Raw genomic sequence first — 22997 nt, 5'->3', positions numbered from 1 at the left:
ATACATAGTAGTAAGATTATGAATATACGTGGAATACAATAAAATTTATTAAATAAAGCCATTTCTTTTCTTTAGCAACAATTCCTATTAGGCTCTTTTAATGATAGAATTAGCTTTACAACCATGACATGCCCTCTAAGCGGCAAAGAGAAGAATTTATTAAATGTATATTTTTAAAATTTATAATTGCAAGTTGAATGTGTTGTATTTTGTCTAGACCAAAAGAAAAAATGTGCTGTATTTTAACACTAAGAATCTGTGTCATTTCTCTTAAATACGCTGAAATTTTAATATAAACTAAACTACAGGAATTATCTTATGTTTTCATCTTACAATGGTATTTAAATTTAGATTTTGATATTATATACATATAGAAAAAAATTAAAAGGTATGTTTAATTGCAAAATTTATAATCAAATAAACTAATTTAGGAAAGAAATTACAACTGGTTTGTTAACGCATTCAACTTTAGGCCATCAACCAAACTAGGATTTAAATGTAACATTTAATATAAATATAAAATATGTTAATATAATTTAAAATTAATACGTAATATTTTATTCTGGGTTGTTAAAATAGTCCATCAAGGATAAAAACAAGGTGGCGAAAACCGCGTGGAACGGTGTTCGGTCCTTTTGCCCAGAAAGGAAACGAAGAAGCACCGACGAAGTTAAAGAGATATCAAAATCAAAATACAAATTAAAAAGGAAAGTTAGAGAGAGAGAGAGAGAGAGAGTCTCTCTCTAAAAGAGTCACAACCTTAACCTTACATTGGATCGTATTTCCCTATATTTCTTCCCTGTCTTTCTTTTCCACGCTATTCCCGCCACTTCTCACACAATTCCATTTTTCTTCCAATCTCTGTTCTCTTTTTTCTTCTTTCAGAATATTGTAATTATAACAATTAATTAATTAACTAATATTCTTCTTTCTGCTAATTCCATTTCACATCTTCTTAGCTCTTTATTGCATTCATTCGTTGTTGATCTTCTTTCAAATGGATGAGTTCGGCGTGTTGACCGAAAGGTTTGGACTCAAGCCGCAAGGGAAATCGGCTCCAATGGCGTCATCAAAGTCGCCCCCAAATGTCCGCGATTCCCGAACATCGACGTTTGGGACCAATTCCGGTCTGAGCCACAAATCTTCCCTCAACGGATCCAGATCTCACCAAAATTCCGATTTCGCTTTTGATTACGGAGTTTTCTCCAGCAGCGATAGCAGAGCGCACCGTTTTGGGGGTCACGACGGTGGCATTGATGATATTTTCGGCGGAAACGTTAAATCGAATGTCGGCAACGGCGATTCGTTCGACTACGATTCGTTATTCTCGGGATCCAATAAACCGATTTCCACGTCGTCGTCGCGTGTTTATGTGGATGACATATTCGGTGGAATGCGTGAGCAGAGTGCTGGTGTTGATGATCTACTTGGTAAGATTGGTGGGTTAAATGTAAACGCTAAAAGTTCGAACGCGAAAGCACCTGATTTTGATGATTTGATACCTGGATTTGGTGGGAGCAGTGTTTCAAATAATGGGTAATGAAACTTTGAATTTAATTCTTTATTTTTCAAGTCTTTAATAGCTTACTTGCACTCTCTGAGTTTAATTAATTGTAAAGTTAAGTTTATCTGATAGTGTCTCTTAGTGTGTTAATTCTTATAATTTTCAGTAGAGGAAGTGTTGAGATGAAGAAACCAACTATTACTTCAAACAAACCTAGTGTGTCCTCTCATAGTGATCCATTTTTAATATTTGAAACCGGTTCGAGCACGGCGTCCTCAGAATCATTTCTGGACTCACTAGGAGAGATAAGTAAGTCTAGTAATTCTAAAGGTACAACAAGAGGCAGCTCTAATACTACCTCCCCATCACTGAGGTCTCCACCCAAGCCAATGAGTAAAGGTTCTACTAAATACTTGAGCTACAACACATGAATAGCTGCAACCTTTGTCTTATATTGTTGACTTAACTAGGTGGTTTTTGATGCAGTTAGCAACTCAAGTAGGTCATCAATAGATGAGCTTGAGGATTTTGCCATGGGCCGGGTGCAGACTAATGCTCGTAGTATAAAGACCAATATTAACACTAGGGAGAGCAAACAAAACTCGGCTAAGATCAACAACGGTAAAAGAGCTCCAGCTGCCAAAGTGAATCAGTCCAATGGCATGGATGATCTTGAATCCTTTTTCAGCATGGGTTCTCGATCAAGCAGTGTACCAAAGTCAAGGACTGCCACTGTGGTAAAAGTTATTAATATAGTCGGCTCAAATGATTTTGTGACACTGAAAGACTATATTCAGTTTTTTTTTTTTTTTTTTGTTTCTGTTGATGTATAGGATCATATGTATGATAACCAAATGAACAACAAAGGGAAACCCGAGGTGTCACAAAGAGTGCCATCTGGGTCCTCGGCAAGCGTGAAGAAACCTTCAGTGATGACATCTCTTGATGACCTGTCACTGATTTTTGGAGGTAAGTTTTTTTTTTAAAAAAAATTATTTCTATTACGATGAAGTGATTTTGTTGCCAACACATCATTTATTTTTTTGGTTGCAAAAGCTTCCCCATCATCTGAATTCAAGGAAATGGAAGGGGAAACTGAAGAAAGACGAAGAGCGAGGTTGGGACGTCATCAGCGAACACAAGAGCGAGCGGTGTGTATTATATTATCTTGTCTGCTTTCCTAATTTCTATTAACAAGGAAACGTGGAGGGGGAACTCTCAATGCAAACTATGTATCATCTTATATAGCTTCTTAAGAAATATCTTTTGTGATATTGTATTTTCTAAAATAGTCTGACTTCAAATCTTTTGCTTAATGATCCATAAAGTGATCCAGCATAGGATATTTCTTCATATGCTTCTTTAGTCTTGAACTTAAACCACATATGATATCTTCATAGTTCATTCTTGACATTGACATAACAGATTTTATTGAGATAATTTCTCATGGAACAGGTTTCTTACTTTTCTGACTGTTGTATTTTCAGTTAAAAGCAGTGGCTGATATGAACCAACGTGACCTTCAAACTAAGATGGAGCAAGAAGAGAGGCGGGTAAGCTTTTTAGTGTTTTTGTGGATTTATTTCCAAGGATAATCATGGTTTAATCATCCTCAATTCTTTTGTTTTTTTTTTTTATGTAATTGTCAAGTCTTAATTTATTGTTACTTTTTATTTTAATTTGGTAGAGAATTGCTGATACTGTGGATGCTAAGATAAAACGATGGGCTGCAGGGAAAGAAGGCAATATGCGGGCATTGCTATCAACAGTACAATATGTATGCACTTTTACCATAATTACTACTAATTGATAATGCTTCATTACAACTCAAAATCTGATTAGCATTCTCAGTGACTATCTTGAGCAGAATGATTAAATCCTGCCAGTATATAATATTAAAATATGGAAAAAGAAATGAAATAGTATTCCATGTATAGATGAAATCATCTAGAACTTCTACTTTAAATCAATATGTATTGGGACTCTTGTCAAATCACATGTTCTATTTAATTTTCTATTTTTGCTTAAATTGTTTTTAATTTTGCATATACCAACATGACAATGATATGGTCCAAATGGAATATTTTGAGTTGACTAAAAGCTACATAAATTCCATACATATGGGTCACAAATTTGTCTATAAGATATCATTTGGCATGCAGATAAAACAGAATGGAGCATACTATTTTGTTCAGTTCTCTTTGGTGGAACAAAAATGTACCACTTTTCTAACCTTATGACCAGTTCTTTGTATTTTTAAAATGAACTAACAATAAAACGGAACCTTTATGTACAGTATATATCTTTGGTTAAGTGGAGGCGTTGCCAAAACTCTCTGCAGTTGTTTCTCCAAGATCTTACTTCCTCCATTTCAAACTAAGTGACCTTTTAGCAAAAAAAAAATAAAAAACATATTAAGTGACATTTTAAGATTTCAATGAAACATTATTTTTCTTATTCTAATTTTTTCCCCTAAATAGATTTTAGTATTGGATGAGTTAATTTTTAATCAAACAAGCAAAACAAATAATAAGTATAGTTTAGTAAAATTATTCTATTAATTAATCCTAAATCTATGTGAAAAAAAATCATAAATGTCAAACAATTTGAAATGGATGGATTATTTAACAGGAAGATAGTGAACTTGTATCTTTTGTTTCCTTTCAGCAATAAAATAATACTATAATTAATAAATTAAGTTTTGCCTTTTTTATTTTTTTCCCCATCGTACCACATTTGTTCTATTCATGACTGTCTTACCATTGAGTTTATATGCAGGTTCTTTGGCCAGAATGTGGTTGGCAGCCAGTGTCTCTGACAGATATGATTACTTCTGCTTCGGTTAAAAAAGTTTATAGAAAAGCAACATTATGTATTCACCCGGATAAAGTCCAGCAAAAAGGTGCTACTCTGGAACAGAAATACACAGCAGAGAAGGTTTTCGACATTCTTAAGGTACCTTGTTAAATAATTTTGAAGAAATAATACTTACTAGAAGTCTATACCCTTTTTTATACCTTGTTAAATTGAATAGCTGAATTTACTTTAATTGCTGTCATTAAGCTGAACATATAAATCTTTCTTTTTACGGCTCTAGGGAACTCGTGCCGGATAGTAGATATTGTTTTGGAAAAAAAATGCTAAAAGCCTTAACATATCATCAATTTATTTTCTTTTTAAATATCTAACCAGATTTGTTCACACTAATTATTTTCTTATTGAAACATAATGCTGATGTGTTGATCTTTCTTATATTTATTCTTCTGACCTTAACAACAGGAAGCTTGGACCAAGTTCAATGCCGAAGAACTTTCTTAGATCCCTCAGCTAAAGTCTTTGCAAAATCGATAGATCTATTTTGGACATGCACAGTTTCGGTTTAGGGCTATTCGCTTGCCTAGCTGGTGCCTGATATATTTGTTTTTGTGCCGTTGAAGATAACTGCATGAATATTTCGTGGCATCATTTGGCAGCCGATTCTTTCTCCTAATGATGTTGACGCTCTACTGTAAGTTATCATATCTTGTAAGTAATAATGTTGATTGATTCTGGTCAATGTACAAATTTTAAATGCTCAATGCCTCCCTAGAATTCAGTCAGCCCGTCCAAATTGTGATGAGAAGACTTTATCTTATATTTAGATTATTGGATATGCACAGCTGCACGCATAATATAATTTGTGGGAATGAGTTTTATATGCTTGTAGCTAGGTTTTTGTACGAAGAGAAATGTTTTAAGTGATTTTTTTCATTTAAATCAAGGATTTTGCTTGTGATTTTACTTTCTTTTATATTTATATTTCATTTTGTGACAAGTTGTTTTTCTTCTTCGCCAAACTCAATGGTACCCACAAAAATTATTTATAATGAATAGGATTTTTATCCATGTAAAAGATCTGTGTCTCGGTATGAGTAATTACTACATATTTTTGTGAGTACTATAACATCTAACCTGGCTGGTAGTTTTCTTGCTCATCTCCGTATTTACATGGTCAAATACTGCGTGTATATGCACAGACAAGTGTGCTCTTACAATATTTTATAATTATAATTTGAAGGATCTTTGTATTCTTTTTAATTGCACTTTTAATTAATGTCTTGTTTTGTTATTTTTATAATTAATTTATATATCTTTCATTTATGTCTTACATTATAGTATTTGGGTATTTTATATTTTACAAGTTTATAAAAAGCGGATATCTTCAATTTTTAAAACTAAAGTATAGGTATGGGTATCAACAACAAAGTTGCTACCCACATAGATATGTAAATTTGTGTACAACTATTTTTTTAAAATGCAAGTTTGGACACAGGTATTTCTATTTATCAAATTTTTACTCGTCATACCTATTCACATCAAGGAAAATAGAATTTTACTTTGTTTCTTTCTCTTTCTTTTTCACCATATAAAAGAAGCGTGGGTGTAGTAGTATAAATAAAATTACGGGTGTGAGAAATATTATTCTTAAACAAATCAATAAAAAAAATGTTTGTTTTAACGCCGCAGAAGTAAAAGGCCTAGTTAAACAAACCCGTATAATAAGCACGTTTTCTTGATCTATCTGCTTTTAGGAGTGTGAATTTCAAACATATTCCTAATAAATTCATTATGCCTTTACCAGTGCTTGTTTAGGTTTTTCTACTCTTTGAAGGGAGAAATTACCCATGTAATTTTAAGAATAGGCTTTTTTAATGAATAAAAAATAAGAAATAGTTTTATTGAAATTAATTAAAATATTATACTTTAATAAAGAGAGAGAAAAAAAAACGCTCCTTAAAAGAGCAAACGAACTCCAATCCTTTTGTTTTATTTCCTTCTTCATGCGACGTTTTCCGATCATCCTAATAAATAATAGTAAAATAAGGGAAATGGATAGACTGGAAGGAGAACATCAGATATACTTGGGATTTTATGATTAAGTACATTTCTGGGTCAGGAGGGGATGGAGGTAGGAAATGGAGGAGAGTGAAATTAAAGTGAAGGTAATGAAAAATGGTAACTGTACCCCCAGTTCTCAAGTGTAAAGGGAGACGGAAGAGATAATAAATAATGTGATGTGGCAAAAAGAAAAATAATTGTATGAATATTATTATTATTGTATCTTGATTACCAAAACTGTTGTGGTTGTTAACTAAATTTTTACGCTTGCAGAGGGCCACTCCAACCTTTTAAGCCCATTTCTTCCAGAAGGCCTAATGTGTGTACTAATTATCAACTAACCCCAAAAAAACATCTTAAATCAGAGAACTTGCGCATAAATTTGTAAAACACGTTCATATTGGAAGTAAAACTCTTATATGCTTCCTTCTTCCGAGAACATGCCATGCCTGAAAACACGTTACAGACGATCCATACCACCTTTCCCAACAGACTGCACCGAAACGACAGCGTTCAGATAATTGGCATGGCAGCTACCAAGGTTACCGAACCCCTCCAACGTTGCTTTCATTCACTGAGAGAGAGGTTCATCGGCGATGCGGCTATTTAAGAAGATGATAGAATAGCCATGAATCAAAGAGTGTCAAGAAAAATATTTTTTTCAGAATCTTATTCGACTCATATTTTGGAGCAAAGAGAGACAAGAGATTGAAAAAAACTCTGAAAAAAGACGAGAGAAACAATAATACATAATTAATTATGTGATAAGAAAAAAAAATATTACAAGGTGGGTACACCAATTGAAGTGTGAACAAAATTAAGATTGAGTATATAATATTTTAATATTGTTTAAATTTTAGTTGAAAAACATAAGAAAGTACATGACTCGCATTTTTGAAAGTTGCAGAGCAAATTACAAGAAACAGAACTAAGAAAAAGAAATAGAACACCCGGTGCTGCTAAGCAACAGACAAGGAGATCATCACCCTTGTCTTCACACGAAAATGAACAAGAAATAAAATTTGTTTCTGACGTCTCTATCAAGGCAATCATAGTGTAATGACATTTATGTAATCAATAGTTGGTATTGAATGGCTTGCAAGTTTGAAGATCAATGATAATTCCAGCAATAGAGCCAGCTGCAGCTCCTACAGTCATTAAAAGGCATGCAAAGCTAAGCATTTGGAGGCACATCCATTTTGGGCTCCACTTTGGCATTCCTTTTTGAATAATGTACATTTCCACCGGGAAATACACAGTTAGTGGCCAAAATCCAAGTGCTCCAATAAGTCCTCCTATGTCATTGAAGAATGGGAGAAGCATTGATATCACAGTATTAACTATTACTAAAATTGTCCTCCAAACCAATCTGAACAAGTTTAGTTTGTAAGGATGAAAACCAAGGAGGGGGATTTCAATTTCTTTGTTCACAAAACTACTATCTGGGAATCTTTGTGCAACATTTTTTTCAATAAAAGCGAAAATGGGTTGGCAGCAAACTTGGTATGAACCAATAAGGTGGATCACTATGGCAGCATTAGCTATGTCAAGAAGCCAATATGGGTTATAGAAGCCAAAGCCAGTGAGAAGGTTTCCAGGGCTTGAATCTCCAAATGCGGCATACCCAAAACAGCCACAAAGCATGTAGAAAGCAGTGGTGACAGCAACACTGATAAAAGTAGCCTTCCTCATTGTTTTTGACTCTGATGGAGGGGATTTCACTGTGTCCTGTTTCATAATATATTACATACCCTTGTTATTTCAGACTTAAGTATTCTAACATAAAATAATTATGAAATTTTAGCACAATGAATTATACCTGAATTTCTATAAGTACGAAGGAGTAAGAGTAGGCAAAGGCTATGTCACCAAGAGCTTGCATGGTTCTCCAAAACTTATCAGTTTGTGTCACAGTACCAATGCTTATCCCAGTTAAGGTTCCCCCAACGCTTCCGTTTTCTGTTACATGGCCAATGTAAGTAAGAATTTTCTGCCCAGTACTATAATCCTGAAATCATTATCATAGATATATGAAGAATTATACCTATAACTTTTCCAATACCGAGGCCTAGCCCAATTGTGGAATACGTGAAGGACATAACAGCAGCCACAATGGAGAGCCACCACAATTGATCAAAGCCTGGAATTTGAGAGAAAACAATTTCCACTATACCGAAGGAAATCATGTACATATTGCTGTTCATATGGCAGGGATTTTTTCCTCCACTCTTGTGGAAACAATTAGATCTTTCAATTGCCCTGCTTGATAAACACCCCAATTAGAGTATTTTCCTTTTATTCCTTAAAAAGTAATCAATCATCTCTTCCAAATCCCAATATCACCATTATATCAAACTCACATCATGCTTATGGAAGATGCTATAGTGTAGCCAATGGCAACTCCAAAAAGGTTAACATACTGAACTAGCCCACACAGCTTGACCTTAAAGCCACTGCCACCTGAACAAACACAACCATAAAACACAACCAAAGTTTGAAACCCTGAAAGAGAATATAATCAAGTGGGTTAAGTGGGTGAGTGTTTTACCGAAGTTTGAATGAATAGCATCCATGTAAGTGTAGTTTCTCTTGCCAGTGACAGGGTCACCAGTACGATAACAATCAGAGAGAAGAATGGAAGTGTAGTAAGTAATGACAGAGAAGAGAACCATGATAACAGGACCAGCAACCCATCCAAGCTGAGCTATAGCCCAAGCCAATGACAACACCCCTGACCCAATCACTGCAGTTATTATGTGTGCACTTGCAGTCCACACAGTCCCTGTATGTGTTTTTCAAACACACCACAATGCATATATGAGACAAAACACAAGAGACAAAAATAATATTAAGATTTTAGAAGTAATATTATATTTTATATATATATATATACCAGTTCTTTTGGGGCGACCATCATCATCGAAACACTTAGAGCCTCCTCGTTGTTGCATGTCAGTGGAGACGTTAAATGTTTGGTGATGATTCTTGGTGGCAATGGCATCCATCTCAACCATCTTTGTTATGATAGATCATAGAAAACAACCCAAGTAAGGCTTAGGAGTGAATGTCATAAAAGATTCTAATTATGTGCAAAGTGTCAATGCTTGTGCTCATGCAGGGTTTGCAGCTCAAGACTTCATTAATATATAGAATTAAAGGTTTCGAATTTGTGGAAAAGAAAGAAAGATGGGTGGTTGGTTGGCTGTGTAAGAGGTAGTGCGTTTTGAGAAAGTTTAACTCTCAGTTCCAGGTTTCCCCCACAATCTAAATGAGTTTGACACACCTCCAAAGTCCAAGAGTCACAAAGACCAAACTAGTGTTAGGAGGTTCAGGCGAAAATGGTGGTCTTGAGAGTCAAAGACCAATGAAGAAAGACACGGAGGGTGTGTGCTAATGTGCTTCACTTGGTCCTTGGACACTTCCAATTTAGAAAATTTGAATTGAGGAGTTTGTGTTTGATGGGAGAGTGAGTATGGTGTTAGAACCAACATTTAACTTGGTTTTTGGTTTAGGAGAATTCTACGTAATGCAATGAGTTTCCAAAAAGTGATTAGAAATCAACGAGTTAATGTAATGACACCACTAGAATAATGGTTTTGGCATTTGGGTAGTGAGTGTTATAACTCCAGAGATTAATAAGATGTCAGCAACACCACGCAATGCCTCTGTGTTAGCAGCTTCTGCTGTTAAACAATGCTTTGATCAAACCATATGTACGTCTACCCTCTCTTCCCACTCTTATTATTATTATTATTTATACACACACATATATATAGTGTGTATTAGATTAATTAAAAAATCTGTTCTTTCATAGATAGGTTAAGATTTTTGCTATCCTCACAGCTGGAATGTGTTGTAGGAAATCATATCATTGCCCAAAACTAATGACTACTAATCAAATATATTCACGAAAAATAGAAGAATTAGAGGTTTTTGTTTTTTATTTTTAAAAATATTTTTTCTTTTTAAAGTAAAAAAAATAAAATTTACTTATTAATATAAGTTTTATTTTTATTTTCTTTTTAAAATTATTTTTAAATGTAATTTTTAAAAATTAAAATTTAAAACAAAAACAAACAGGTCCTTAGTCATTAGGACAACATTATCTTTTATGCATCTAAATTTTTAATATAAAAAAATTTACTCTTGTAAAATGAAGAGAAGCATATAACAAAAACTAAGAATAGATATATATTTATTATTTATTTGAATTAAAATATTTTACTAATGATAAATTGGTCTTCATCTTTTTATTTTATAAAATTTTTAATTTTAGACAAATTAAATTCAATATAAAGGAAATTTCTTATTTTTTACATCTACTAAAGAATACCAAAACAATGTGCTTAAAATTATAAATTAAAATCAAATAATTATATTATATATTTTATAAAATAATGGTAATAATAAAAAATATAAATTAAATGAATATTGTAAATAAAAATATTAAATTAAATACGATTTAAGAATTAATTTAATAAAAAAATTCATTAATAATTGTAAGACTGCACTAAAAGATGTCATTTATTAATAATTTAATATTAAATTAGTTATCGTGTAGATTTTTGTAACAAAAATTAAACTATTAGATTGACATTATGAATTTATACTAATAATATGATGTACTATACTAATATAATTATTAATACACATTATTAATATATTAAATGTTAATATAAGGTAATATATATTATTATAAATTTTAAAAATTATATTAATAATTTTATTTTTATATTAGACGAAAATAATTAGACTAACAAATGTTACTATTTTTTTCTAATTAGTTTAATCTAAATCTAAATTTAAAATCTTACTTAACTAATACCAAACTACTTAATATTAAGATAAAGTCGTGCACTTAAATATGCTAGATAAGTCTACTACTAAAGATTTTTTTACATACATACAAACTTAAACTCATTCATATCCGATATCAACAGAAGCGAAGATCCGCTCAAGAATTTGCTCTCGAACCTTTCGGTTTTAAAGGAAAAGTAGAGAGGTTATCTATAAAGTTATCCAAATAGTCCATGATATTGCCCTAATGTTGTAAGGCAAAGGACAAGCGTTGGTTGATTTCTTGGAAGCTCACCCAGTCTCAACAGTTCTCTGCTCTAACCAGCTGATCTACTTGATGAAACAGTTTTATATGCTAAAGTTCTGCATACTGGAGCACTAGAGCGGGGACAAAGATTGTTTTTATGAAGACTTTGCTTAAACGATAGATTTCAAAGTTTTGTTTGAGTGTGACATAATTTTTTATTATATATTTTTAAAACATTAGATTTCATTGTTAAATTATATTTTAAATTTAAAAAAATTAATTTAATCACTTTAAATAATATATGTTGATTTTTCTTTTCTAAATCCCGTTACCTATGTTCCCAAATTAAATATTTTTAAACTTTCGTTTTAATTAAAGATTTTTCTTTCTTTCTTGTTTTAAACTATTTTAAATTCACCTTAAAATATTAAATCCCTGTATGAATAATAGAATCTTTATTCTTTAAAGTGATGCAAATTTCAATTATACCCATCCTTTTAAAATACGTAATTTCACCATTGTTTTACGCTATTTATCTTGCTTTGTACAAAAAAAAAACTCAAATTATTTTAAATATTTCTTTTAATTTAATATTTTAACTTTCCTCTAAATACATTTAGATCATATGAGCCAAAACAATTGGGTATGAAAATATATTTCGGGTTGGAAACATATTTTGAAAGATGAAAATGTCTTTTTTTATTATTATTGAAAAATGAATATGTCAATTAATTTAAATATTTTCAAAAGACCAAATTAATGTTAAAGAAAGACATAATTGGCATTTTCATCTTCTACAGACAAAACATGATTATTCATAACTTCTAGAGATAAGGGTAAATAGTATAGTAATTTGATATCTTAATGAGAAAGTAGGACAATGATAAGAAAAGTTTCTTGGAAACTCTTAGAAGACAATGGAATAGAAATTGGAAACAAATGAATTGAAGTTTGATGACTCTTTTACCTTCTTGAAGAGTTCCTTTCTTTCACTATGCTGAAGCAGCTCTGCTAGAAATATAATACAAATTACGGTTCAGTGAGTAGATGCTGTGGTTCACTTGAATGAATGTGTCCACATAATATATAATGGAAGCCATAGAGTTTCACAGATATTCTTCAAACAGAATAAGGTTCCCTCTATTATTAACAGTATACTCAAAGCATATTTGTCAATTGCTTTAGTCAAAATCATTTGCTTTTATGTGAATCCGATCAGAAACTAACCTGTAAGATAGTACCAACCTTTCTCCACGTTGAATTGTAATGTTCAAGTTTCTTTGTTTTTTTACAAGTATTTTATTGTGTTTTGAGCATCATTGTTATAATATCTTTAGTAAAAGTTATTATTCATTCTTAATATTTTTTAAGCATTATTGTAATAAATATTTTTATAAAAATTAAAATATAAAAGTTATTTTGTAAATAAGTGTTAATATATTATAAGCACAGTTACATCTTATCATAATTTAAAAATATATTTGTATCTTATTATGATTTTAATCATTGATTTTTTTGTCAATAATTATAAAAGCATGCTATATTTTAAAGTATGTCTAATAAAAAAAATGCTGGCCATGCAACTTCTTTAAACTTTGACCATTTTGTAAATCATTGTTATAAAGTTTAAAATATTCTCTATTATTATATAAGGTATAAATGTTATCTAAATAAACCACTTCATTTACTTTTTTGGGAAAAGTGAATTGACCAATTATTTGTAACTTTTGAAAATTAAGTTGAATAATTAAAAGAAGATTTGTCATTGCTAAGAACAGATCTTGTTGATCTCATATGTGGTTCCAAAGGGACAGTGAGACAATACAATAAAGTAATTAGGCTTTGGGCTTTTTTTCATAATGTAGAATCAAGTGTAAGAAGAATGTAGCATAGTTGGGAAAAAATATTTTCATTTTGGCTATGAAAGACTTTTGAGAAAACCTAATGGAATAGATGGTGTGGAGAGTGCACTATTAAGTGGAAGCCTATCAGATCAATAAGCCATTTTTGTATTCATAAACCCCACAATAATTTATTATTTTTTCCTTCCACTCAAAGAAATATTTGTATATTTCACAAAATAATAGAAATGACAAGTCGTTTACATTGCTCAATAAAAAAAATTATATAATGATTATTTTTATATAAAAGTTTTTAAATGAGAGGATGATAATTTATAAATTCTTTAAAATTCTCGTAATTATATATTTTTAAATTCTTTAAACGATTGAATAAAGGCAGTGCTTTAGAAAAAGAAAATTAATTTTTTTAAAAAATAAGTAAATGATTTGAGTGTTTATTTATAAATACGATAATTAAAAGGGTAAATTGTAATTTTATGACCTAGTTTTAGTTTGATTTTTTTAATTAACTTGGTCTTATGCGTAATTTTTATGACTTTTAAAAAAAATATTTATCCAAATTATGGCTTCATGTAAATTTTTTTCATTATTATTATTATTATTATTATTATTATTATTTCATTTTTAACTATATTTTTTGAATAATGAGATTATAGACTACAATTTTTTGTTTATCAAATATTTATTTTGTTCTTTCTCTTTGTTTTAGACCTTCAGATTATTTTTAGCTTATAATATTTTTTAATCTTAATAGCAAAAAATAAAAATAAAAACTGATTTTTAGAAGAGAAAAGACGGTGCTTGTTTATGAAAAAAAAATTAAACATGAAAAGTCACCATTAATATTTAATGTTTTTTAAATTAATAAATTAAAATAAAAAGTAAAGGTAAACAAATATTAACATAAAATGATAACTTAGAATTAAATTGAATAAGAAAATAAAAGTTTAGATTTAATACCTTAAAATTTTATATTTAATATGATGTCAAATTTGCTTAATCATGCTTCAATGAAAACCTCCTCATTCCATTAGCTCACTTGTATATTTTAGCAAAAGAAGTTTAGCATTTGCCTTTTTGTAGTGTTTGAAAATGTTTAAACAACTAATGAATTGTTTTCTTAAATATTAATCAATTTTAGACACTTCCTAATTTGTATAAAAAATAACACATTGATCCCCAAATGCTATTAATTAAATTTTGATAGATATTTTTCAATTTTTCAAAAAAGAGTTATGAGTAAATATAAGTTGATCACAAATGGCCCTCATGCACCAAATGAGCTTACTCCAGAGTTGTCTTTTCCATAAAAATAATAAGATTATAAAAAGGCATCCAATATTTTGATAAATAAATAAAAAAAAAGCATCCAATATGTTCTTGAAAGATAACACTATATAAATTTTTATACAGGGGTAATATATATATTCAGAGAATTTAATAATTTGAAGTGAGTGTGACTTTGTTTCCATTAGTGGTCTAAGATGCTTAGATTATTAAAATTGCAAGTGAATGAAGTGCTTCTAATGGCATAGATTCCATCTCATTTCATTTGATCTTTAAATTTTGTTCTCATAATTTATAAATGCGGGATAAAATGAAAATCACTATTTTTTTTTTTTCAAAATCTTTATAAAATCACTATTTATAAAAAAAAAATTAAAAAAAAAAACACTCTTGCAACTATATTTTTTTGTTGACAAAATTACCCTTGCTTTTCTCTCTGACTCCAGTAACTGCAACTTTCAACCCGAGCTCTCAGATGGTGTTCGCAAGGTTTGCCTTTGTCACATTGAAAAATAAAATTTAGATTCGAGTATTTATGCGTTTTTTTACTCATCAATTTTTATATTTTATTTCAATGATTTACCATAATATTAAATAAAAACATTTTATTAAAATGAATTTTATTTTTAATTAATAAACAGGAGAAACAACGTCAATAAAACAGTACCTAATTTCTCTGCGTGGAGAAATGACCATTTGCTTTTTATTTAATTCCTTACTTCATTTTTAAAGTGAATCAGATTATGGGATTGCTTCATTCCAAAAAAAATTTATTTTTTATTACAAGACTGTCATATTATTTTTATTTTTAAAAATATGGTTAAAAAATTATGAAAGTAATGAAATATTACTTTCAATATTTTTAAATAAGGTGAGATTTTTATAACAAAAAAATTAAGATCAAATTCTTTAGGTACTTGTAATATTTAATTTTAATTATAGAAATCTTAGCGGCAGCTTATAATAAGTGTAAAATTTGAATAAATTTTTACATGAATTTAAACATCTAATTGTTTCAATGATTTGAATGTAAATATTAATTCTCTTTTTATTAGAAGAATTTAAATTTAATTAACTTATTTAATTTAAAAATTGAGATGAAAATTTATTCTAATCCCTATTAATTTTTAGGAACAGGTAAATAAAAAGTTGACTCAAATTATTTTTTGTTCAAACAAGAATCCATCATTAAACTTGAGCTTTTGCCTTATTTTCGTTCAAACAAAAAGTTTTTGCTTGAGCAATAATACATTTTTAGCTTAAGCAAGACTTTATAACTTGAGCAATTGAAAGAAAATCGAAAGAAAGGGGTATTGAAGAGGGAAAAACAAAGCAACTAAATCTATATTATTTCTTTTATTTTTTCTTTCTTTTATTATAATAGCTACCGTGAATAGTCAAAAGCTTTTTAAGATTTGATGTAATTTTATATTTTAAAATATTTTAATGTTTTATATATAGTATTTTCATTTCATAAATGTTGTGGTTTCATTTTATTTTTAATACTTAATTTATTTTACGTAATAATTTTTTGATTTAGGATTTAAAGCTTAATTAAAAAATAAACTTTGAAATCAAATATGATAGTAAAAATATGTTTCATTATATTAATTTTTAACTTTTGTTTTTAATGCTGGAAGATACATTGAATAATTGAAAAATTATTATCCATTAAATACTCTTAGGCTTCCATTGAATAATTGAAAAATCATTATTCATTAAATACTTTTAGAAACCTTGTATATGAAAAATCGATAAAAAAACATTAAATGGGTGCATCTATATTAATAAATTTGTACTTAAATATTTATTCATCAAAATATAAAAAAGTAAAAATAATAAAATTCAATCTCATTTCAACTCATAATTTGTTCATATTTAAACTCACTGGTTCTTAACTGACTATAACTCAAACAAATTATGTAAACATTTATATGAAGTCTTAATTAAAATAATAAAAATTATTGATATCTCTTCTAATCTTTGTAAATAAGACAACCCTACTCATTTACTAAAAAATGTTCATTTTTAGCTTCTTTCGTTTTCCTTTTGAGTTTAGAAATAAAGTCAGAGAACTACACAGAATTTTTGTTTTAACCCAATTCTGGTGTTTGAAAAAACGTCAAAAAACCAGCAAATGTAAATTCAATACATATAATATAGAAGTTACAACTAATAATGTTAAAACAAACATAGTCTCATACTCATTTGAATGTAAATCCAAATATGCTGTAAATAGGCACCATCAGAATCGCACATCAATCTTCCAAAATGTATGCAAGAGCTAGCTGATATAAAGGACACCACAAACTACAGCCACAAAATTAGATATCTAAACACACTTCGATTCTTCCCCTTCAGATAAATTAAAAGGTCAATGGAACCATCAACCATGCAAGTTCCTCAGCAGCCTGTCTCTCTAAGACAAGAAAACCACCACCTACCGTTGCTTTTCCTTTCAAGTTATCCTCCAGTTTTTGTTAGCATAGTCGTGCAAGGAAATGGAACACAATACAAGTATTCCAATTGTGACAAATGGAGGGTTGATGGCAAAAGGCAAGAGATGAAGCTCAGTGAGCTACAACTTGGTTACTTGGTAAAAGCCTAAAAGCCATTACGGGGGAAAAGCAACCACAACACTGCCTCCTGCTTTTGTCACGTGAGAAACAGGACTTAAAATGACCACCAAAGCACCAACAAGATGTTTGTTTTTCACCCATTTTTTTTACTGCAACTTATACAAAAGATATGAAAGATACTACTAAAGAAATTTATATTCCTTTACGAATATTACTTAGCAAATGACATGCATCGTTACTCAATTAACAGTGAACCGTGAAGAAATCCCATGATATATTTTTTCTGTTGGTTCATTTCATGCTCTGAACGAGGGGAAGCCTCACTACATGCATATGAGAATCCAATCCCATAAAGAGTTAGCAAATGATGCGCTGCATTTATGGAAGAGCGGGAGGGAACTATTCATGGAAATTGCATGGCCTATTATGCATATGATGTCCCATTGGTCAGACCATAGAAAAGAACACCATTTCCTTCAGTACATCTTCATGATATTTGTGTCAAATGTTTGTGGGTCTGTGATAGCACATGACGTATCTTCCAACTATGTTCTTTACAGGAAGTGGCCCCCTATTCATCATCCAAGAGGTAATGTTCAAAATGAGCAAGAGGTAAAAAATTCTTCACACTGTCTATGTACTACAAGTGTTTCTCTAAAACCATGTTTTTTCATTTCATTATAAGAAAACATATCTCCTCAAAACTAAAATGATACACTAATGCAAAAATTTATTTAGAAAATAGATCTATCTTATTGTACATCAATACATTCAGAGAACCTAACCTCTCCCTAAAGCTAAAGTAATGGAAAAGGAAAAATGAGAGTACAGTAACTTGTATTTGTAGCAGTAGTTACTTACCACACATGGGAATCATTACTATTGTTACGATTATCTCCCAACACATAAACATGGCCTTTAGGTACATGCTGCAGGGATACAAGTTACATGAGCAAAAGAAAAATATGAATCAATAAATAACTATAGAATTACGATAAGTCATTTGAATTCACAGAACAAAAGTAAAAGGGATGGACAAAACAGGTGACGGTAAAGAGGCCATCCTTAATTAGCATGTTAACCCAGAAAGCCTTCATGCTCACAACTGTTATCTCATATTTATCAGAAAGGTGCATAAAGTGAAAAGAGCACAGTTGGCTATTAAGCAAAGCCGTTTATCCTGGCAATTAGGACTGTAAAGTCCAACTTGACTCGTGGAAAAAAGATGTTGGTCATGCTTGACAAATTTATTCAAGTAAGCCAAATTTACCTGAGTTCCATTTGTTTTAAAAAATATGAAGCTTAGGTTTGACTTGTTTATGGCATAGTTATTTTTCCTTAATCAATTTTCTCTGAGTAATTTAGTATTCAACAAATACCTTCATACCAGAAAGTGAAGTAAAATAGTTATAAAATATTATTATGTATTCATAAATACAACTTAAGATTGAAAATTGAAACCTTTGATGATAAAAATTGTGGAATCTTTTAAGTTTCCAAATAAATATAATAAATAAAATAACATTACAACTATCTTGGTAATATATGCATAAACGAGCTATTTGCAAACTAACAATGTTAAGCCTACAAAATTTGAACTTGACTCATTCAAATAACCGAATATAACCCATTTAACGAGCTGAGCTTTTTACTGATAACTCATTTACATCCCTATTGGCAATTTTTACCCCATCATGTTCATTAATGTGATCTGTGATCCCATATAATTGTTGAATGAAAAGTAAAATAAAAAAGACCATTAACAATTAACAAGGATCTCACAGTTAATGGCATTGTGTATGTTGGTGGCCCTGCTATGAAATCTTCCTCCTGTGCAACACCGTTGATGTAGAGTGCCCCATGCTGAACCTGCCAAGTGTTGGAAGATTCAAGTGAGAAAAACTGACAATATTTGTGGAAATGTTTGGGTAGCAATGTTGGCTTTATCAAATTCCCAAGTAGGTACATAACATTGATATAATGCACAAAGAAAGGGAGTTTCTAAAAAATTTATACCTCAACAGTGTCTCCTGCTTTTGCTACAATTCTCTTAATAAAAACAGCATCTTTGTTTCCTCCAGAAAGCTACATAGAAAACCAATCATGTAACTGAATTGGGTCATCAGTTGCTTCCTAGAGATCTGCAAGTAGGATACAGATTCTATACCACCACAACTTACCTGTTTTGGATCCCGAAATGTTACAATATCATGTATAGCAGGACTCCTGATGTAATATGAAGCCTGGGGAAGTTTGCAAGATAATTAAAATTAAAACATTAAACACAACGCAAGTAGAAAAATAGAGAGAAGACCAGAAAATATCCATCGATATTATTTATAAAGTGTTTCTTACCAGAATGAAAATCTAACACATAATGTAATAAACTATCAACCTTTATAAGTTGTTTAATTCAAAAATTGTTTCTCAGTAAGGAAGAGTACCCCTCCTAGCTATTATAGCCATTGACGGAAATAAAGAAGAAGAACAAAGCCAATAAGCCTTAACCAAAAAATTTCTGTTAAATATGCAAATCCTTGACAAAGCCAAATGCAATACTCCTTCTGGTCTCTCTCTTTTCAATCACTTATTCAGTTTTATCTTATACTAACATTAAAAAGAATAAGTTTTTTCACTAATCTACAACAGCTTCAAACTTCTGTCCTAATAGATCTAGTTTCTCTATCCAAAACTTGTGTTTGTACTTCGTTCTATTGAAACACACAAAAAGCATGACAGATGGCATGTTTTCGTCAATAATCGAAACTTCAATGCTATAGGTCTAAGTATTCATCACAACACATCATATGGATGAAGTTCAGAGACTAAAACCATTCAAAGGTAAGCCTTAGCAGATGATTTTGGTAGATTAAAATACTTTATGAAAAAAGTTTTTTCTCAAAACAGCTCTATTTGATGAAATGAGATTCTCCGTCAATTTCAAGTTCTTTCCCTTTAATTTTGTGCACTGCTTGATTAAAAATCAAGAATGAAAAGGAAAATAACTAAGCAGAAGGCTAGCTAAGATAGTGTCAGCTACGCTATCCAGAGACCTCTGTGCGATCTGGAAATGTTGAATAAATGATAATGATGAAAAGATCAATTCACTAGGACAATTGATGCAAAACATCTTGAAGGCTTTGCTTTTAGTACGATAGAATCAACTACCACAACAATATTGGAAGCCTCAGTAGACAACCAAGAACTTAATATTACAGGTGCCAATTATTTTACGTCAAACCAAGGAAAAATAATCAACATTCTCCTTCAGCTGCAACGATGCATGCTTATTATCAAAAAGGAAGAACAACTGAATGAAAATCTAATTTTTTGAAAGCTGAAAATGAAAGAAAAATGCATAATTAAGGGTTATAACTACCAATGAAGTAAGTACTAAAAGAAAGCTGAAAATTTACTATAATATTTTGTGTTCAACTACATTAATAATAATAATAATAATAATAATAATAGTAATAATAACCATAAGAAGTCAATAAATAACATTATTTTATTAAAAATCATAACATTTAACGGTATTAATGCATTTAATTACATAATTTTCAATAAAAACATTCAACATATGGATTCTAATTATCTGCAATGTTACACGAGATAGAAAAACTAATAATAATAGCAAGGAGGTATTCCACTTATAGAAAAAGGTAAAGATTTCCATCCTATATGAATATTCCCATTAGATATGAAGATAGATGCGCATCAAGTTGCAAATAGAATGTTCTAGTATTCCAAATCCTAGTACTACGTTGAACAGGGAGATGATACATAAAGGTAGATCATGAAGCAAGGAAAGAAACAGAAAAGGAATGAAGGATTGAGTACCTTTTCCACAAGAATTCGATCGCCAACACGAAGGGTGGGGTACATGGAAGATGAAGGTATGTAGCGAAGCTCCGAGAACAGAGACCAAAGAAGCACAACCACCAAAAGCCTCATGAAGCCATCGAGACCCGGCCATCGAAGGAACCCCCAACTCTGACACGGCATCCATTTCAGTGAAGGGTAAGTCATCAGAAAGTGGTACAATGCAGAAGGCCTCAAGAAACTCATCATGCAAACTGCATATACCAACCACAAAAAAAATGAAGATTTCAACTCGTGATTAAATTAAAATAAACTCAAAACTTGGATCAAAGGTTCATCGCAATTTGTACCGTGAATTCAAGAGCTGCAGAGTGCGAAATGAGTTCTCCCTTTTGAGTGAAACTAGCGAAATCAGATTTTAACTCTTTAGTGACTAGTGAGTGATGTGATCACCGTTAAAAATTCCCAAAGTTTCAGAGTGAGAGGGTATTGTGTTTCCGAAACTTAATGGCTAAGTTTCCACATAAAGCAGCCTACGCGGTTTCTGACAGTACCACTATGTTTTTGTCTATCATTATGTAAGTCAAACCCGGAGAACAAATGCTATAATTCAACCCAAAAATGGATTATGTAACTACCCAACTAACCATGTTTTCCTTATTTATTAGACAAGTAGGGAAATGTTAAATTTTTACATTTTGATAATGTAAATTAAAGCAATGCTTGTGGTTTGTTTACAAGAAATAAATAAATAATTGAGAATAATCACATACGACTACATTTCATAGCATGTAACAGTTTCAATTCATAACTTGTATATCCTTGCTCAGTGATAAAAGTGCATCGTTACTGAATAACGTTTCTAAGGATCGAGTATATTTTGTTCTTCAAAATATTTTATGAACAAACAGATACTATCATTAGCGTAATAAAAACCTGAAATTTTTTATTTTTGTCAACAAAATCTGAACTTTCTCAATGAATCTAGTTGCATTTTTGTCTTGGGCAGGATCTACCCTTTTTTTTTCTGAATGTCTGAATGATGACCAGGATGTACGCACATTTGACTCTTGCAAAAATCTTTCAGCCCAAGTACAGTAGTAGCCCAACCACCTGATTATGAAACTGAAAATGTTATGGACCAAAAATAAAAAAAGGCAAAATGTGGGTCAAGATCATAAGGGGGTTGCTTTTTGCACCATTTTTATTTTAATATATTTGCACCCATTAAACTTTAAAATTCGTTGCTAAAATACTCTTTTATTAACTGCCAGGGTCATATAGTTTCCTTGTTCTATTTGCACCCCATTTCAAAAAGAGTTTGTTGATATTACTATCGTCATACAATTCCCTTTGATGATTGCTCCACCGGTTAGGGAGAAACAGAGAGCATTGTGTCGAAGGCATGCCCTCCAGAGGCCGGCAATGAGGTTTTGAAGTTTTCCAACAAGCTGAATTGTCAATTAGTGTCATGTTGTACAACTTCAATTCATATGACAGGAAGGAATGTAGCAAATATAGCTCATTATGGTTAGTGGAAGATAAAATAATAATAATCATGCATTTCACTAGCTTTCGACAATTTATTACAAAAGTTTATTAAACAAAACACATGTACTTGTGGTGGCCACTGTCTGGGAAGAACCCCAAACACCGACAGCGTTTGATTCCCCCTCATTTTAGCCAAAGAATTTAATTCCATTTTTGTTTTTGGGCAGTATCTACTTTTTGTTGACCAGGATATACGAACATTTGACTACAGCCAAAGTACAGTAGTAGCCCAACCCAACTGATTTTGAAACTGAAAGTATTATGGACCAAAAATAAAAGGCAAAAAATGGGGGTCAATAACATAACTATTCATACACATGGAACACAGCAGTCACTGGGAAGAGGCCCAAACATGGATAATTGGATAGTGTTTGATTCCAATTCCCCCTTGTGTTCTCACAGCACTCTTGAAAGAAATATCTGCAGCAGACGTCACTGCATACCTAAACTATTTCAACAAGAATAGCATC

The 22997-nt window shown here is 30.9% G+C and overlaps 3 protein-coding genes across 8 annotated transcripts; 1 reads left to right on the top strand and 2 right to left on the bottom strand.

Moving 5' to 3' along the window:
• The first annotated feature begins 708 nt into the window (after window positions 1–708).
• Window positions 709–5440, top strand: LOC113847185 (auxilin-related protein 2). 5 transcript variants are annotated; one of them, XM_027476117.1, is made up of 9 exons: window positions 709–1536; window positions 1671–1903; window positions 1991–2241; window positions 2338–2473; window positions 2561–2655; window positions 2992–3057; window positions 3192–3281; window positions 4283–4459; window positions 4784–5440. In XM_027476117.1, the coding sequence occupies exons 1-9, from the start codon at window positions 998–1000 to the stop codon at window positions 4820–4822; spliced, it is 1626 nt and encodes a 541-aa protein (XP_027331918.1). In that variant the 5' UTR covers window positions 709–997; the 3' UTR covers window positions 4823–5440. The 5 variants fall into 5 exon arrangements, with proteins under 5 accessions (XP_027331918.1, XP_027331955.1, XP_027331946.1 ...); XM_027476154.1 differs by having other exon boundaries at window positions 1680–1813; window positions 4784–5182; XM_027476145.1 differs by having other exon boundaries at window positions 1680–1834; window positions 4784–5182.
• A 2016-nt stretch (window positions 5441–7456) lies between these two features.
• LOC113871656 (amino acid permease 3-like) lies at window positions 7457–9396 on the bottom strand. Its single transcript, XM_027508758.1, has 6 exons — window positions 9276–9396; window positions 8931–9164; window positions 8743–8842; window positions 8427–8641; window positions 8202–8341; window positions 7457–8110 (listed from the first exon to the last, which is right to left on the bottom strand). The coding sequence occupies exons 1-6, from the start codon at window positions 9394–9396 to the stop codon at window positions 7457–7459; spliced, it is 1464 nt and encodes a 487-aa protein (XP_027364559.1).
• A 7304-nt stretch (window positions 9397–16700) lies between these two features.
• LOC113853222 (chloroplast processing peptidase-like) lies at window positions 16701–22847 on the bottom strand. Of its 2 annotated transcripts, XM_027483722.1 has the most exons (7): window positions 21327–22847; window positions 20995–21230; window positions 19335–19397; window positions 19171–19239; window positions 18937–19023; window positions 18016–18083; window positions 16701–17725 (listed from the first exon to the last, which is right to left on the bottom strand). In XM_027483722.1, exons 2-7 carry the CDS (start codon window positions 21223–21225, stop codon window positions 17656–17658), a joined length of 588 nt encoding a protein of 195 aa, XP_027339523.1. In that variant the 5' UTR covers window positions 21226–21230; window positions 21327–22847; the 3' UTR covers window positions 16701–17655. The 2 variants fall into 2 exon arrangements, with proteins under 2 accessions (XP_027339523.1, XP_027339522.1); XM_027483721.1 differs by lacking the exon at window positions 19335–19397 and having other exon boundaries at window positions 16808–17725; window positions 21327–21524.
• Window positions 22848–22997: the final 150 nt, after the last annotated feature.

The sequence above is a fragment of the Abrus precatorius genome, unplaced genomic scaffold (assembly GCF_003935025.1).
Source record: "Abrus precatorius isolate BTA unplaced genomic scaffold, Abrus_2018 Scaffold10, whole genome shotgun sequence".
Lineage (NCBI taxonomy): Eukaryota > Viridiplantae > Streptophyta > Magnoliopsida > Fabales > Fabaceae > Abrus > Abrus precatorius.
Note: the sequence above shows the minus strand (reverse complement) of the source record. Positions and strands in the feature narration are given on the sequence as shown.